Below are 16832 nucleotides of genomic sequence, written 5' to 3'. Positions count from 1 at the left end.
CTGGTTGGAGAATCTCTGCAATCTGGAGCAGTGGATTCTTCTCAGGGCTGGGGGGCCCATGTGGACAACCAATGCCTCTTCTCAGGGCTGGGGGGGGGCCCATGTGGACAACCTCCACACACAGGGTCACTGGACTGCTTAGGAAGCTCTGTGCCAGATAAACGTTTTGGAGCTTCAAGCAATTCATTACGCTCTTTGGGTGTTCCAAGATCACTTGACCCACAAAATCCTGATTCGAATGAACAATCAGGTCACAATGTGGTACATCAGCAAGCAAGGAGGCACAGGGTCATTCCTCCTTTGTCAGGCGGCAGTGCAAATCTGATCCTGGGCTCTGTCGCATACTATGTCTCTGCAAACGATAACCATGTGCGAGATGCCGAACATGCTGGCAGACTGTCTGAGCCACTCTTTTCAGACACACAAGTGATCTCTGAACCCAAAGGTGGAAGCCCAGATTTTCCATCTGTAGGGAACTCCAGATGTGGACCTCTTCACATCCCTGTACAACTGCAAGGTGAGCAATTTTTGCCCCCTATTCAGAAAGGACGGCAGTCTACCCCTCCGCCTTCACCCTTCATTGGGGCACGGGCCTCCAGTAGACGTACCCTCCTCTTCCGCTCCTCCTGAAGACTCTTCTAAAACTCCAGCAGGACTGGGGGACCATGATCCTCGTGGCCCCCTACTGGCCCAGGCAGGTCTGGTTCCCTGTCCTTCAGGACCTGTCGATCAGGGGTCCCATCAACCTGGGGATTGCGCCCGATCTGATAACACAGAATCGGGGCACTCTGCACCATCCAAACCTGTGGGCATTGGCCTTGATGGCCTGGATGTTGAGCGCCTAGTCCTTCAGCTACTGGACCTCTCAGGAAAACATCTCAGGTACTGGTGGCTTCCAAAAAGCCTTCCACCAGGAAGTCTTACAGGTTGAAGTGGAAGAGGTTCTCTGTTTTGTGTGAGGGGCATGGATTAGATCCATTTATGTGCCCACTTTCAAGGTTCTTGTGGCACTTTTCCGAGGCATAGCTTACAACCACCTCGGCCAGAGTTCATCTGAGTGTGGTTAGTGCTTATCAGCGGAGTGTCGCTGGCATGCTCATCTCAATTCATTCTTTAGTAGGTCGCTTTATGCAGGGCGTGCTTCAGCTAAAGGCCCCTCTGTGGCCTCCTGTGGTGTCCTGGGATCTCAGTGTTATGTTGGCGCAGCTCATGCATCCTCTTTTTGAGCCTATGAGCACCTGTGAGCTGAAATTCCTCACCTGGAAGGTCCTATTCCTGGTGGCGGTTACTTCAGCTCATTGGGTAAGCAAGCTTCAGGCCTTGGTTACGTACCCGCCCTACATGAAATTCTTTCGTGATCGTGTGGTTCTGCATATGCATCCTAAGTTCCTACCAAAGGTTGTGACTGATTTTTACATCAATCAGTCCATTGTGTTGCCCACCATTGTTCCCAAGTCTTCATTCCCAAAAGGGGAACGGCTCTACATAGTTTGGATTGCAAAAGACCTCTGGCCTTCTATTTAGAACACTCATCGGGCCATAGGCAGTCCACCCAATTGTACATATCTTTTGACAAGAACAGAATGGAGGTTGCAGTGGGCAATAGACCTTATCCAACTGGCTACCAGACTGCATCTCATTCTGCTTTACCCAATCAGGTCTGCATCTAGATGGCAGAGTTAAAGCTAACTCTGAGGGCTATGGCGTTGTTGGTGGCCCACTTACGGGCAGTCCCTGTCGTCAAAATCTGCAGGGTTGCGACATGGAGTTCCCTTCACACGTTCGCGGCCCATTACTGCTTGGACAAGGATAGTCGTCAAGGCAGTAGATTCGGCCAATCTGTCCTATGGAATCTCTTCCAGACTTAAACCCAACTCTACCTACCAGAACCCCTTGGAAGATGACCCCAGGCTGTTTCCCCACCACCCAACAGTACCTCAGTTGTGTTGGTGCCCATGGGCACCTTGTTTGGTACCTGTTGGTCCAGGTTGTTGTGACTGTGAGGACTACCATCCTGCTTGTCCTAGGAGAAAGCGCAGTTGCTTACCTGTAACAGGTGTTCTCCTAGGACAGCAGGATGTTAGTCCTGAGTAAACCTGCCGCCTCCCTGCGGAGTTGGGTTGTCATGCGTTTTGTATTATTTTTTCGCTCGTACTTTTTCTCTATGTTATGAGACTGAAGGGGGACCTTGCGTGGGTGTGCAAATAGTGGCATGGTGGACATGCTCAGTGTGCCAGTCAAAGCTTCTAGTAACTTTGGCAAAAGTTTTCCATGCCGGGCTCCATCTGATGATGTCACCCATCTGTGAGGACTAACATCCTGCTGTCCTAGGAGAACACCTGATACAGGTAAGCAACTGCACTTTCCCTATGGGGTTTGCTTGTGAGTAAAACATAAGGAAAGAAAAGAAGAATTACAAAAAGAGACATCATGAAGACGAGATGTCTGGTAAGCACCGCTTGCCTCCTGAGGTGATACTGTTCGGTCCCTCCCTCAGTAGAGTGCCTTCAGTCCAGTAGCCTTGGGTGGCTGAATTAGTCATGATCTATGGGTGGACTTAAAATTCACCTAGCGGTTGCTGACCAAGAGAGGCTTTCGCCCTTTGCCCCCCCCATAGCTGGGACCCATTTGTGCTCTCAGCCAGGGAGGGCTGAGCTCAGGTAAAAGTTTTTACTTTAAAAAAAAAAAAATTTGAAAAAGGCAGGAGAAAAAGAGGAGCTTTCCTACTGAGTCTTTCCTCTGCATTCAGCCTTCCCACCCTATTCTTTGGGGAGTTCTGTGAGGTGAGGAGATAGTTCAGGTATGGCAGGCTGAGCAGCTTTTTGGTTAGGCCCTGCGCTCAGGCTTCTCCCTTTTTGGTGCATGTTAGGCCACAAAGGTGATTTTGCATGTTTTTCACTATGTGCCACTGGCGCGCGCCTGCATGTCCCAATTGTGCGCCCGTTAATACTGCATCCAAAAGTTGGGCATCTTTGTTTCTAGATGCACATCTTAGGCACCTAACTTGGGTGTTCCTTGAGCATGTATGTACCTGGAAGCCCAGTTTGGGCATCCAGTTAGGGCAAGCGTACCATACGCGTGTAATTGGACGCAGCTTTTACGCATGGGTACCTGACCGCACTTTTTTGTGTATCTAGCTGGGTGCGTGCCTATACCAGACTGAATACATTACAGCCATGGCACCCACAGCGAAGAAGTCTAAGATCTATTTGTGCTGCATGCCACATCAGGGCGATACAGCTGGAACTTTCTTTAAGCCTGTGTAAGCACTGCCTGGATGCTTGTGGGGTTTTACTTCCTGATTTTGCCGACAATGGTCCATCTTCTTTGTCTGATGGGAGTGGGACTAAGGGTGACACGATGCTGGTATCCCCTTCTTCGATTGATCCATGGGCTGAATCCTCAGGGGAATCTTGCTCTCAGGATGTCAGGTTTGGAGCTGTGGACATGTCTTTCAGGGATTACAGGTATTTCTACAAGGGTGGTCTTCTGAGTCAACTATACCTACTAGTTTATCTATGCGCTCAGATTTCTTCTGTGCGTGCCACCACGGTCAAGCGCTGTGGCATAGTGCAACCTGACAAGGCTTGATTGTAGGTGGATTAAGATGACACATGATGATGGTGGTGGTGGCTCTCCTGCTGAAGAAGGGCAGGTTCCCCCAGGTTTGGAGCCACATAGAATTTGTCTCCATTTCTTTCATAGAGATAAGTTGCTGAGTTTGATCTCTCAGACTTGAAGACCCTTGGAGTGGCTGGGGCTGACTACTTGGGGGTACAGAAGGACCCCATTTTGGTCACGCAAGGTCTCGTGTTTCTTTCCCCTCCTGGATGCGATTCAAAGTTGATTGATCTGGAATGGATTTCGCTAGAGGCATCCTTTAAAGGAGGGGTGCGCCTTGGCGGGTTTATATTCCTTGGATCCACAGGCCAGGGAACAGTTGCATTTCCCTAAGGTGGATGCTTTGGTGTGTTCTGTCCCGAAACAAACCACCATCTTGGTAGAGGGAGGTGCAGTTCTTAAGCATGCTCAGGATAGGAGAATTGAGGCTATCGTAAAGCAAGCCTTTGAGGTGGTGGTGATGAACTTGCAAATTGCTTCTTGTTGTACCCTGGTATCTCAAGCTACCTTGCGTCTTTCTCAAGACTCTGGCAGCGCCACTTCAGAAAGCAGACCTATGGTAGAACCAAGGGCTGCCTTCTTAGTTGAAGCAGACTGTGACCTGGTTAGCATAGCTGCCAGAGGAATTGCTTCTGTTATAGGTGCTAGACATCAGCCTTGGCTGCGCAACTGGCCAACAGATACTATTTCAAAGTCCAATCTTACCAAGCTGCCCTTCAAGGGTTCGCTTTTGTTTGGCAGTGAGTTGAAGAAAATAGCAAATAAATGGGAGGAAACCCAGGTCCCTTGCTTGCCAAAGGACAAGAAGCTGGTATCCTGGACTTTTCGGGTAAGTGGTCGCTCTCAAGACTACCGGTGTTTTCGGTCTTATAGGGGAAATTCTTCCCAGAGATTCTGTCCTTTTGCCCCAGAAGGGGATGTATACTCCAGAAGTGGAGCCCTCCGATCTTCTTAATGAAGATTTGCGGGCTCACCTGTTGGTGCATGAAATAGGTGGGCGCCTATCCTTTTTTTTTTTTATCAGAGGTGGATCTAGATTACTTCGGATCAATGGGTCCTCAAGTGGTTCAGGATGGATATGCTCTAGAATTCTTTCACATCCCTCCGAATATCTTTTTGATTTCTCATGCAACTCCCCTCAAAAGAGGGTAGCAATGAAAGCTACATTACAAAGGCTGTTGGACCTGAAAGCTGTGATTCCTGTTCCCAAATCGCAGAAAAATATGGGCCGTTATTCCATTAATTTTGTCATGCCCAAAAAGGAGGGGTCCTTTTGACCCATACTGGATCTCAAGGGCATAAACTGTCATTTACAAGTAACGCATTTCAGAATGGAAATGGTGTGCTCTGTCATAATGGCAGTGCAAGCAGGGGAAAACCTCATGTCTCTGGATCTGACAGAGGCATATCTGCATATTCCCATTCATTGAGAATATCAACAGTTGCTTCGGTTTGCCATCCTAAATCACCATTACCAGTTTCAGGCCTTGCCTTTTGGGCTGGCCACAGTGCCTAGAACTTTTTCCAAGGTCGTGGTGGTGGTAGCGGCGGCTCTTTGCAAAGACAGAATTCTAGTTCAGTCCTATCTGGATAACTGTTTGATTCGGGCAAAGAGTTTGGAAGAGTTTTCTTGCTTCTCGCAAGGTGGTTTCGTTGCTACAGGACCTAGGTTGGGTGGTGAATCTGGTCAAGAGCAATTTGCAGCCATTGCAGACTCGAGTATCTCAGGGTTCACTTTGATATAAGGCAGGGCAGAGTATTTCTGCCAGAGACTCGAATACAAAAGTTGATGGTTCGAGTTCAAAACCTTGATGAACACTGTTCGCCCAACCGTGTGGTCTTATCTGCAGGTTCTGGGGTTGATGGTTGCCGCTTTGGAAGAAGTTTCCTGGGCAAGGGGCACATATGCGACCTCTTCAATTGCTTTGCTTTCTCTGTGGAACCCGCGGTTGCAGAATTATGCAATGAGGCTGCTCCTACCATTGCAGATGAGGTCTCAATTGAACTGGTGGTTACAGGCATATTATCTTAGAAAGGGAATTTCCCTGGAGATGCCGGATTGGTTGGCGCTTATGATAGATGTGAACCTTCTGGGTTGGGGGGGCTCATTGTCAGGAGTTGATGTTACTGGAATGCAGAGGAGCGGCAGTGGAACATCAACAGATTGTGGAAGCATAGGCAGTTTGGTTAGCGTGCTTGCGGTTCGCTGAGCATCTAGAGGCTCGGGGGGTCCAGATAATGTTGGACAATGCAACGACTGTGGCTTACATCAGGGTGGAACCAAGAGTCAACAGGTGTCGAAGGAGATAGATGCACTCATGGTGTGGGCAGAGCAACATCATCTAGGCATATCTGCCTCTCGCATTGCTGAAAAGGACAATATCAGAGCCAACTTTCTCAGCAGGAGAAACTTGGACCCAGGAGAATGGGAGCTGGCGGATGAAGCCCTTCAGTTCCTTGTGAACCACTGGGGGCTACTGGATCTAGATCTGTTGGCAGCCTTTAACAACTTGAAGGTTCCCTGCTTTTTCAGTCACAAATCAGACCCTAAAGCGCTGGGCATCAACGCTCTCATTCAGGAGTAACCACATGGTGCACTCTGTATTCGTTTCCACTCTGGTCTCTGTTAAGCAGTCAAACCAACACCATTCTTATAGTGGCTCCAGATTGGGTTTGGAGGCTGTGGTATGCCGATCTCCAGAGACTACTGGTGGGCATTTCTTTCAGGCTACCATCTTAGAAGGATCTGTTGCGACAGAGGCCCATTCTACACGAGAATCCAGGTCGATTTTGTCTTATGGTTGGCCATTGAAAGGGCTCGGTTGTTGAAGCGGGGTTATTCGACGGCAGTGATTTCCACCTTTCTTCGGGCCAGGACGTTTTCTTCTTCTCTAGTCTATATTAGAATGCGGAAGGTTTTCGAGGCCTGATTGAGGTTCTCATCCTCTCAAGGTGGGTATTACTTTCAGTTTGGAATTCCTACAGAATGGCTTGCATAAGGGCATGGCCCTTAACTCCTTGAAAGTTCAGGTTTCAGCTCTTACTTGTTATAAGGAGAGAGTCAATGGAGGGTCTTTGTCTTTCCATCCCAAAGTGACCCATTTCTTGAAAGGAAGTAAGCATCTTTGCCCCCACAAGCAGATTGTGATAAATTGCAGGAAGACCTTGTGAGACTGGAAAATTGGGCATCCAATCGGCAGATGGAATTTAATGTGGAAAAGTGCAAGGTGATGGATATAGGGAAAAATAACCCATGCTAAAGTTACACAATGTTAGGTTCCATATTAGGAGCTACCACCCAAAAAAGAGATCTAGGCGTCATAGTGGATAGCAAGTTGAAATTGTCGGTTCAGTGTGCTACAGCAGTCAAAAAAGAAAACAGAATGTTGGGAATTATTAGAAAGGGAATGGTGAATAAAATGGAAAATGTCATAATGCCTCTGTATCGGTCATGGTGAGACCGTACCTTGAATACTATGTACAATTCTGGTCGCCACATCTCAAAAAAGATATAGTTGCGACGGAGAAGGTACAGAGAAGGGCGACCAAAATAATAAAGGGGATGGAACTGCTCCCCTATGAAAAAGACTAAAGCGGTTAGGGTTATTCAGCTTGGAGAAGAGACAGCAGAGGGGGGATATAATAGAGGTCTTTAAAATCATGTGAGGTTTAGAACGGGTCGATGTGAATCTGTTATTTAGTCTTTCGGATAATAGAAGGACTAGGAGGCACTCCATGAAGATAGCATGCAACACATTTAAAACTAATCAGAGAAAAATCTTTTTCACTCAACACACAAACTCTGGAATTTTACTGTCAGGGGATGTGGTTAGTGCAGTTAGTGTAGCTGGGTTTAAAAAAGGATTGGATATGTTCTTGGAGGAGAAGTCCATTACCTGCTATTAATTAAGTTGACTTAGAAAAAATAGCCACTGCTATTACTAGCAACAGAAACATGGGATAGACTTAGTTTTTGGGAACTTGCCAGGTTCTTATGGCCTGGAGTGGTCACTGTTGGAGACAGGATGCTGGGCTTGATGGTCCCTCGGTCTGACCCAGTATGGCACGTTCTTATATTCTTATTTACGGCTTCTGGTACCTCTGTGGGACCTTAATTTTGTCCTGAAGTTCTTGGGAGGTCCGACCTTTTGGTTGCTGTGTGCTCTTTCCTTGCGACTGCTTAACTTGAAGACAGTTTTTCTGGTCGCAATCTGTTCAGCACGTTGGGTCTCTGAACTGCAATCTCTTTCGTGTTGGGAGCCTTTTCTGTGTATGGCTCTGGAAGCAGTACAGATTCGGTTTATGCCGCCTTTTTTGCGAAAGTTTGTTTTGGAGTTTCATTTGAATCAGTTCATTTCCCTGCTCACCTTGGACAGGGACAGAGATGAAAGTGAGTACCATCTCTTGTGTTCCTTGGACGTCAAGCGTCATTTGCTGCAGTACTTGATGACTAAATCTCTTCAGAAGTCTAATCACCTGTTTATGCTCCATTATGGCGATAAAGAGGGAGCATTGGCAACGATAGCTAATTGGATTATGGAAGTCATTACGGTTGCTTTGACCAAACAGATTAGACCGCCCTCCACGAGGGCTCAGGCAGAATCATGGGTGGAACTTAGTTTGTCGTCGCTTGCCGAGATTTTCTGAGTGGCAACGAGATCATCTTTGCACATCTTTTCCAAGATTTTACCGCTTGGATGTTTGGACTAGGGAGGACACTGCGTTTGTGCAGGTGTTTTTGACTGGACCGCTGGCAGCCTCCTGCCCTTTTTGGGTTTAGCTTTGGTACATCCCATTGATAGGGATTGACCTGCCAGAATGCAGAGGATGAAGAAATTACCTGATAATTTTCTTTCCTCTGAGGGTAGATCAATCCCAGACCTATCCTAGGCAGCTGATGTTGAAATTATGGTTAGCCTTTTCAGGGCAAGCATTGCAGAGTGTGATTCCTGCTCTTTGATGAAGACTGGTAAGTGGCTTTTTTAGCCTTTAGTGCATATGTTACTTCTTTTGTCTGATCTCATTGTTCCTGTTAGGTTGGAAGCATGAGTAGTTAATTGTTAATGTTCAAGAATAATCCCCAGCAGTGGGTGCATAACCCACTGGTGGGGATTGACCTGCCCTCATTAGAGGAAAGGAAATTATCAGGTAAGTAGTAATTTCTCCATACACAAGTTACAGTAAATAAAACATAGAGTACACATCAAAACTCTTCATAAAAAAATAAAATGCATACATCACTTAACATACCACATCATAATATATGATCCTCTGGATGTTACCAGCAAATCAGTTGTTAAATGCTTTCCTAGACAAGTATCCTTTAGCTGCTCCTAAATCATTCTTAATCTCCTCTGGTAAAGCATTCCTCAGTATTGGTCCTGCAACTCTGAACATACTCTTTCTAAATTGTGACAATCAGACATTTTAATAGATGGAACTTGCAAAAAGATTTTTAGCCGAAGACCGCAATATTCTGGATTGCTGATATTCCGGACTTCTGTTAAAATACATGCATGGAGAGAGTATCTTATGTAGGAATAAGAACTCCCTTTTATAATAGAACTCCCTTTGTGGTACCACCTGTTTTCTTAACTTGATTGTGGTACTGCTTCTGTGATCAAGAAGAATATAAAATGATATCTAATACCTATTCCATCAGTTTCTATCTAGAATTAGAATCTAGGGTTGTGTTCCTCCTGCACAGCCATTCCCCCAGAAGCTAGACACAAAACCTCTGTAATACCGCTAACTTACACAAACCAAAGAAGAAAGAAATCTGAAATTGTTCCAAAACTACAGGCAACCCCATCCCAAACCAGCAGTTAAAGTGTAGTTGCTTCTTTTCACTGCCTTTTCGTGAACAGCGAGGACTGTTGTCTCTATCTGTAGATTTTTGGCAGTGCAGCCTTGTCGGTCATCAATAAGGAATGCAACTTTTTTGTCTTTCAGGAACTTGCCACACTGAAGTCCCAGACACAGGCACAGTCCCTAGAGATTAACAAACTGCAGGCTGAGAAGCAGGAACTGCTGCAGAAAGTCGAAACACTTGTAAGATTTCAAATGTATAAACTATTAATTTTTTACAGTAGTTTTATTTTCAATGTATTGTTGGCCATTGTAGGGTTATTGTTCCTGTGCATATAAAACACATCTTATACACACTGGGTGCACTTTTATTACTTTGTGCTTCATCATTGGTATGTGTTATCCTAAAAAATTATTGTTTTAGTAAATTGAAGCATTTCTTTACATCTTATCAGTTTATTGTGTTCTGGAAAGATCTATAGACACCCAACCAACTTTTTCTTTTAGCCATCTGTGCATAATAGATGCAAAATATTTGCATTAGCAGCAGAAAACCTAGGAGGAGAACAGGTTTTGCATCCCTACCAGCAGATGGAGTTAGAGAAACAAAACTTTCAGGCAGTGCTACATAACTGAGAGTGCCACCTGCATCCCTTCATATTTCTCTGACTCCAACAGATGGTAGAGGTGCAAACCTGCAGTCTAGATTTAGTTTAAAAAAAAAAGTACAGAATAGTTAATACATTTTTCTTTGAAGTAGGTGTAGAGCGGTAGAGGACTACAGAAGCTCCCTGAAGTGTTAGGCATCTTCATGGGCCATCCCTCAGGCAGAGCCGGGCAACCAGGGGGGGGTTAGATACCCCTGATTGGGCTTTGTCTGCAATGTACCGGAGGGTCTGATAGCCAGGGGATCTGGCTTCCTTGACCCTCCGAGGCTCCCCTCTTGGACACTACTGATCCTGTTCAGGAAAGTATTTCGTCATCTCTTCTATTCCTTAATTAAAATAGAAGCGGGAAAGGTGTAGTAATTTAGTACTGCATTTTTCTGCAGGAAAGACTGTCTTCAGGGGTCTGTGGGGTGGAGGAGTGTTTTTTGCTTACGTTTGCAGCCTGGGGCTCCGGGTGAGTGCAGCAAGCAGCGCCAGGTTGGGGGGACGCTGCGCCGCGGTGTGACCGTTCCTCCCTCGCTGTCTTTTCTCTTGTTCGCAGGCCAATCGACGTCCACGTCTTGGGTGAGTGCGTCGGCTGGAGCAAGCTGGTCAGTGTGCTTGCGATCTCATGGTCAGGGCCTGCCCCCACAGTCTAGAGAGTGCAGCCCCATGTTCTGCAGGAAGTCCTTAATGGCGCCTAAATTTAAAATGGCCGCTTGCTGCGCTGTGGTTCTTCCGTGGCGCAGCCGAACACCCAGTCCCTCTTCCCAAATTGTTGCTTGATGCAGGAGGGTTCTTCCTCAGGGGACCGGAGTAGGAAACCAGGCCCCCGTTCGTCCAGGCCCATTCCTAGTCCCGCTGAGGTGCACAATCAGGAGGTTGTGGCTCACCAAGATGATTCACAACCCCCTCTTTCCCCAGTGGAGTTGAGCCTCTAACGGGGATGAGGAGGCTATGGAAGACACCACCACCCCCCCCCCCCCCCAGATTTGGAAGAGGCTGATTCTGGGAATTTCTCTCCGGAGTTTATTCTCCTCCTCCAAGAGGCCTACTTCGCCAGGAGAGGTTCCGAGAGTAAGCGGACGGCTGAGCGCCCCATGGTCCCTCGGATAAGAAGCTTAGGATGACTTCGCAGGGGGCTAGTGGGGCCTACAGAGTCTGGGGTTGCGTTGAATGGATGCTACCGGAAATCTCAGGGCTGGGGAGGAGTCCAGTCACTTGCAGGAGGACGCTCTCGATTTTGATGGGACGGATCTGGATGTGACGCCAGTCCCTGATGCGGACAATTCCAACGACAACCCAGACCCTGATGAATTTCCAGCGTCCAAAGGGGATGATCCGCAGTTAGTGCGCTTATTCAGGCGGGAGGAGCTGCGGCCTATGATTCCTCAGGTCTTGGAGGAGTTAGGCTTGAAGGTTCCTCAGGAGGAGTCTGATAATGGAGTCAATCCGGTCCTGGATGTTCTTCAAGGGTCCACAAGTGCCTTTTCTTTGCCGAAGAAGATACGGAAGCTGGTGATCCGGGAGTGGGATTCTCCGGATGCAGATCTGAAGGTGGGCAGAGCTATGGCTAAGCTTTATTCCTTGATGGAAGAAGCCCTTGACCTGCTGAAACTTTCAAAGGTAGACACGGCCGTATCTGTTATTACCAAGAAGATGACAATTCCGGTGGCGGGGGCTGTCACCTTAAAGGATGTTCAGGACCACAAACTAGAAGTGCAGCTCAAACTGATGTTTGAGGTCTCTGTGTTGAGTCTTCGAGAGGCGATATGTGCCAGTCGGGTGCAGAAGGCTCTAGAGTGTACGGCAGCAGGGGACAGTGCTTCTCTGCAGGCGGCCAGGCTAGATGCTGGGATCGCCATTGTGGCAGACGCGCTGTATGACTTGATGCGTATGTGGATCGCAGTATTGTCTCGGTGGCGGCTCGTAGGCTTCTGTGGTTACGTAATTGGTCGGCAGACTTATTGTCCAAGATTCAGCTCTGCAGTCTTTCGTTCAAGGGGAAGCGTTTTTTCGGCGAGGACTTAGATCAGTTGATGAAGATGTTGGGAGAATCGAAGGGGAACAGGTTGCTGGAGGACAGGAAGCCAGCTAGGAAGGTTTTTCCAGCTCGTGCCCGTTTTAGGGATACTCGCAGGTTCCGGTCCAGCAAGGCCTCTTCTGGCTCTTTGACGAAGCATGGCATTGGATGTCAGCAGTTCTTTCGTGGAGCCCGCACACCGACCAGAGAGGGGTCAAGCTAGGGCTCTGGCGGTGGAAAGTCAGCCCAATGAAGCCAGGGTCCCCACCCCTCATAGAAGCTGTAGGAGGCAGATTGTTCAAATTTTATGAGGAGTGGGAAAAGATTACTTCGGAACGCTGGATGTGGAGGTAATTTGACAGATCAATACTGAGGGACTGCAGGTGACACTCTGTTATGTAGCAGTGCCTCAAAGCTTTGTTTCTCTGACTCCATCTGCTGGTAGAGATGCAAAACCCACTGGTCTGACTGAAATGTGGATATTACAGGAACGAAAATTAGCAGGTAAGAACCAATTTTCCTTTATTTGGACAATATAAAATTCGCAGAATTTTAAAGTTTTGTATGCAGAATTCCTCAAGTAGTACTCTGTGATCTCCTCCTTTCTTCTTATAACCAGACCCCCTACCCTTTCTCCCCAGACCCAGTATATATATGTAAGAGAATGATAGTTGTGGGCGGAGGAGTTGGTGGCAATTTGCATGGATCCCTAATCAAAAAGGCATTTCTCTGCCCCTGCTGCACAACACACCCAGACACACAGGCAACATAACACAAAGGAAAGGGCTGGAAAATTTTTCAAAAACTTAGGTGCCAGCCAAAATTTTTTCAAGAGTTGAGAAACTTTATTCCCTGTACGTACCAGGATCAGTCCAGACTCCTGGGTTTTGCCCCCCCTCTAGCAGATGGAGACAGAAGTTTATAAACAAAAAACTCCGCCTACATATAGGCTGGTGCCACCTACAGTCTGGCAGTATTCTTCTGTCTCCTAGCAGGTGGAGAGGGTGCAAAACCTACAGTCTGTGTTAGGCCTACGTTGGTTAGGCGGTCATCGCGTATAGTGCGGACGCTTTTTATGATCTTCTGCGCACTTCGGCACGGACCATGGTCTCTGCAGTAGCGGCGCGGCGACTATTGTGGCTTCGCCATTGGGCGGCGGATGGTACCTCCAAGGCTAGGTTAGGCTCTCTTCCCTTTAAGGGGAAGTTGCTCTTTGGTAAGGAGTTGGAGGATATCCTAGAATCCTTGGGGGAGAATAAAGCGCACCGTTTACCGGAGGATAGATACCGCTTCCGGGGTGCTCCAGCCGCTCGGTCGCGTTTTCGTGGGGGCCGTAGAACTCGTGCGGCGAGAGGATCGAACTCTTCGTTCCGTCACGGTGCGGCCCGCCAACAATCGTACTCGCAGTCCTTTCGTGGGCGTCGCTTCGGCCGTCCGGGTGCCGGTCAGGCTGTACAGGGCAGTAAGCCAGCACAATGAAGTGAGGCCGGTCCGTTCCTCGGTTCCTACGGTTGGCGGCAGGTTAAGCCGGTTTTACGAGGAATGGACCAAGATTACGTCGGATCAGTGGGTCCTAGAGGTGATAAAACACGGCTACGCGTTAGATTTTTCACGCCGTCCGGCTCCGGCTTTTCTGGTGTCCCCTTGCGGGTTTTCAGAAAGCGCCGGGCGGTGCGGGAGACTCTGGCGCGGTTGCGCGACCTCGGGGCCGTCGTTCCGGTTCCGTCCGGCGAACTCCGACAGGGCCGGTATTCCATTTATTTCGTGGTACCCAAGAAGGAGGGGACGTTTCGTCCCATCCTCGACTTGAAGAGTGTCAACAAGTGTCTAAGGGTTCCGCGTTTTCGAATGGAAACTTTGCGGTCCGTGATCGCGTCGGTCAGAAAAGGAGAGTTTATGGCCTCTCTGGACCTCACAGAGGCGTACCTGCACATTGGGATTCGACGGGAGCACCAACGGTTTCTCCGTTTTGCGGTACTGGGACAACATTACCAGTTTCAAGCGTTGCCATTTGGCCTCGCAACGGCTCCGCGCACGTTCACCAAGATTATGGTGGTGGTGGCGGCGAGACTCCGCCAGGAGGGGCTGTTGGTGCATCCATACTTGGACGATTGGCTGATTCGGGCCAAGTCGAGGACTCTTTGTCAGCTGGCGATTCAGCGGGTGCTGCACCTGTTACGCTCACTGGGCTGGGTGGTCAACCTGGCCAAGAGTCATCTGGTGCCGTCGCAATCCCTGGAGTATTTGGGGGCGGTGTTCAACACGTGTCAAGGCACGGTGGCCCTAACGCAAGAGCGTATCCTCAAGCTACAGAGACAAATTTGCAGGTTGTTGAACAAACCGGTCCCAGTGGTCTGGGACTATCTGCAGGTCTTGGGCTCTATGAACTCCACGCTAGAGTTAGTTCCATGGGCGTTTGCACATATGCGTCCCTTGCAGTCCGCATTGCTCTCCCGGTGGAGCCCGGTTTCGGAGGAATTTTTCCTCAGCCTGCCGTTGACCCAGGAAGCCAGAGACAGCTTGCCATGGTGGCTCTGCCAGGAAAACTTGAGTTGCGGGGTTTCGTTGGAAACTCCGTCGTGGACGGTGGTTACCACGGATGCCAGTCTGCTCGGTTGGGGAGCAGTCTGTCTCGGTCGAGCGGTTCAGGGAACATGGTCGGCTCGGGAGGCGTCGTGGTCCATCAATCGGTTGGAAACTCGAGCGGTGCGATTGGCTCTGGTGAAGTTCCTCCCGCTTCTCCGCGGGCGTTCCGTCAGGATTCTGTCGGACAATGCGACTACGGTGGCTTATATCAATCGTCAGGGGGGAACCCGGAGTCAGCCGGTAGCGGCAGAAGCTCGGTCGTTGATGATATGGGCGGAGGCCCATCTGAGCAGTATCGCGGCTTCCCACATAGCCGGGGTGGAAAATGTCCAGGCGGATTTTCTCAGTCGGCATTGGTTGGATCCCGGGGAGTGGGAGCTCGCGGAGGCCGCCTTCAGGCTCATTTGCGATCGGTGGGGCACACCAGCGGTGGACCTGATGGCCACATTCCGCAATGCAAAGGCTCCTCGATTTTTCTCTCGTCGTCGGGAGACGTTAGCGGAAGGAGTGGATGCACTGGTAGTTCAGTGGCCGAGGGATGTGTTACTTTACGTGTTTCCTCCGTGGCCGCTTATCGGACGGGTGCTGCGTCGCATAGAGCAGCATCCGGCGGAGGTGATCGTGGTGGCTCCAGAATGGCCAAGAAGGCCCTGGTTCGCGGATCTGGTACATCTAGCGGTCGAGGGGCCACTTCGGTTTCCGTTTCTGCCGGATCTCCTCCATCAAGGGCCCGTTTGTTTCGACCTGGTGCATCGCTTTTGTCTAGCGGCATGGCTTTTGAGAGGCAGCGGTTGAGCTCTAAAGGATACGCGCCTTCCGTGGTGTCCACGCTGTTGCATTCCCGAAAGAAGTCTACGTCTCTGGCGTACATGCGCGTGTGGCGACTGTTTGAGACTTGGTGTGTGCATCGCGGCACAGCGCCTACCCGGACGACTATTCCGGATATTCTGCTGTTTCTCCAGGAGGGGCTGGCTAAGGGCCTGTCCTGTAGTACTTTGCGGGTGCAAGTGGCAGCGCTAGGATCTTTTCGGGGGAGAGTGCACGGAGTTTCGGTAGCGCAGCATCCGGATGTGGTGCGTTTCCTTCGGGGGGCAAAACAGTTACGCCCTCCGTTTCGTCCTCCGTGTCCGTCTTGGGATTTGAATGTGGTTCTTAAAGCGCTGTGTAAGGCACCGTTTGAGCCTCTGCGACACGTCACTCTTAAGGACTTGACGCTCAAGGTGGTATTTTTGGTGGCTATGGCATCGGCGCGGCGGATTTCTGAGCTGCAGGCTCTGTCGTGTCGAGAGCCTTTTCTGAGGATTTCGGATTCGGGAGTCTCCTTGCGTACTGTGCCGTCTTTTCTACCAAAAGTGGTTTCGTCCTTTCACGTCAATCAGACGGTGGAGTTGCCATCGTTCGGTCAGGGACAGTCTTCGGATCCCTTAGCTAGGGACCTGCGGAAGCTGGATGTTCGGCGCGTCTTGTTACACTATTTGGAGAGTACTAATGTGTTCAGGGTCTCCGATCATCTGTTCGTCCTCCATGGTGGTCCCCGGCGAGGTAAAGCGGCTTCCAAGACTACAATTGCTCGTTGGTTGAAGGAAACCATTCGCTCAGCGTATCTGTTGGCGGGGAAGCCGTTGCCTGTGGGTCTGAAAGCCCACTCGACTCGCGCCCAGGCGGCATCCTGGGCGGAATGCCAACATATTCCTACAGAGGAGATCTGTAGGGCGGCCACTTGGAAGTCAGTCCATACTTTTGCCCGGCACTATCGTTTGGATGTGAAGGCGCCAGGGCCGTCGGGATTTGGAGAAGGGGTGCTTAGAGCAGGCCTCTCCGGCTCCCACCCTCAGTAAGGGAAGCTCTGGTACATCCCAGGAGTCTGGACTGATCCTGGTACGTACAGGGAAAAGAAAATTAGGTTCTTACCTTTTGCTAATTTTCGTTCCTGTAGTACCGAGGATCAGTCCAGAGTCCCGCCCAGTATTGCGATTGTTTGCCGGGAGAGGATGTGTGGTCTGTGTGCTGTTTTTTGCTGAAATATGTTTGTTTGTTGGTTACCTCGAGTTCGGTACCCAGTTGGGTGGAGTTAAGCGTCAGTTTGGCTTAGTTTGGAGGTAATCTTCAGTGTTCTTTGGGTTATTGTTGCGGGTTATCCTGCTACT

General features: G+C 49.3%; 1 protein-coding gene across 5 annotated transcripts in view; it reads left to right on the top strand.

Annotated features, from left to right (window-relative positions):
• The window catches only part of USO1 (USO1 vesicle transport factor), a 232084-nt gene that overhangs the window by 202326 nt on the left and 12926 nt on the right, over positions 1–16832 (top strand). For all 5 annotated transcript variants that reach the window (XM_029598247.1, XM_029598222.1, XM_029598211.1 and 2 more), the window contains one exon: positions 9574–9672. In XM_029598247.1, coding sequence (XP_029454107.1) covers positions 9574–9672 — 99 coding nt within the window. The remainder of the gene's footprint in view (positions 1–9573; positions 9673–16832) is intronic.

Source organism: Rhinatrema bivittatum, chromosome 1 (genome assembly GCF_901001135.1).
Source record: "Rhinatrema bivittatum chromosome 1, aRhiBiv1.1, whole genome shotgun sequence".
Lineage (NCBI taxonomy): Eukaryota > Metazoa > Chordata > Amphibia > Gymnophiona > Rhinatrematidae > Rhinatrema > Rhinatrema bivittatum.
This window is presented reverse-complemented; position numbering and strand designations above follow the sequence as displayed.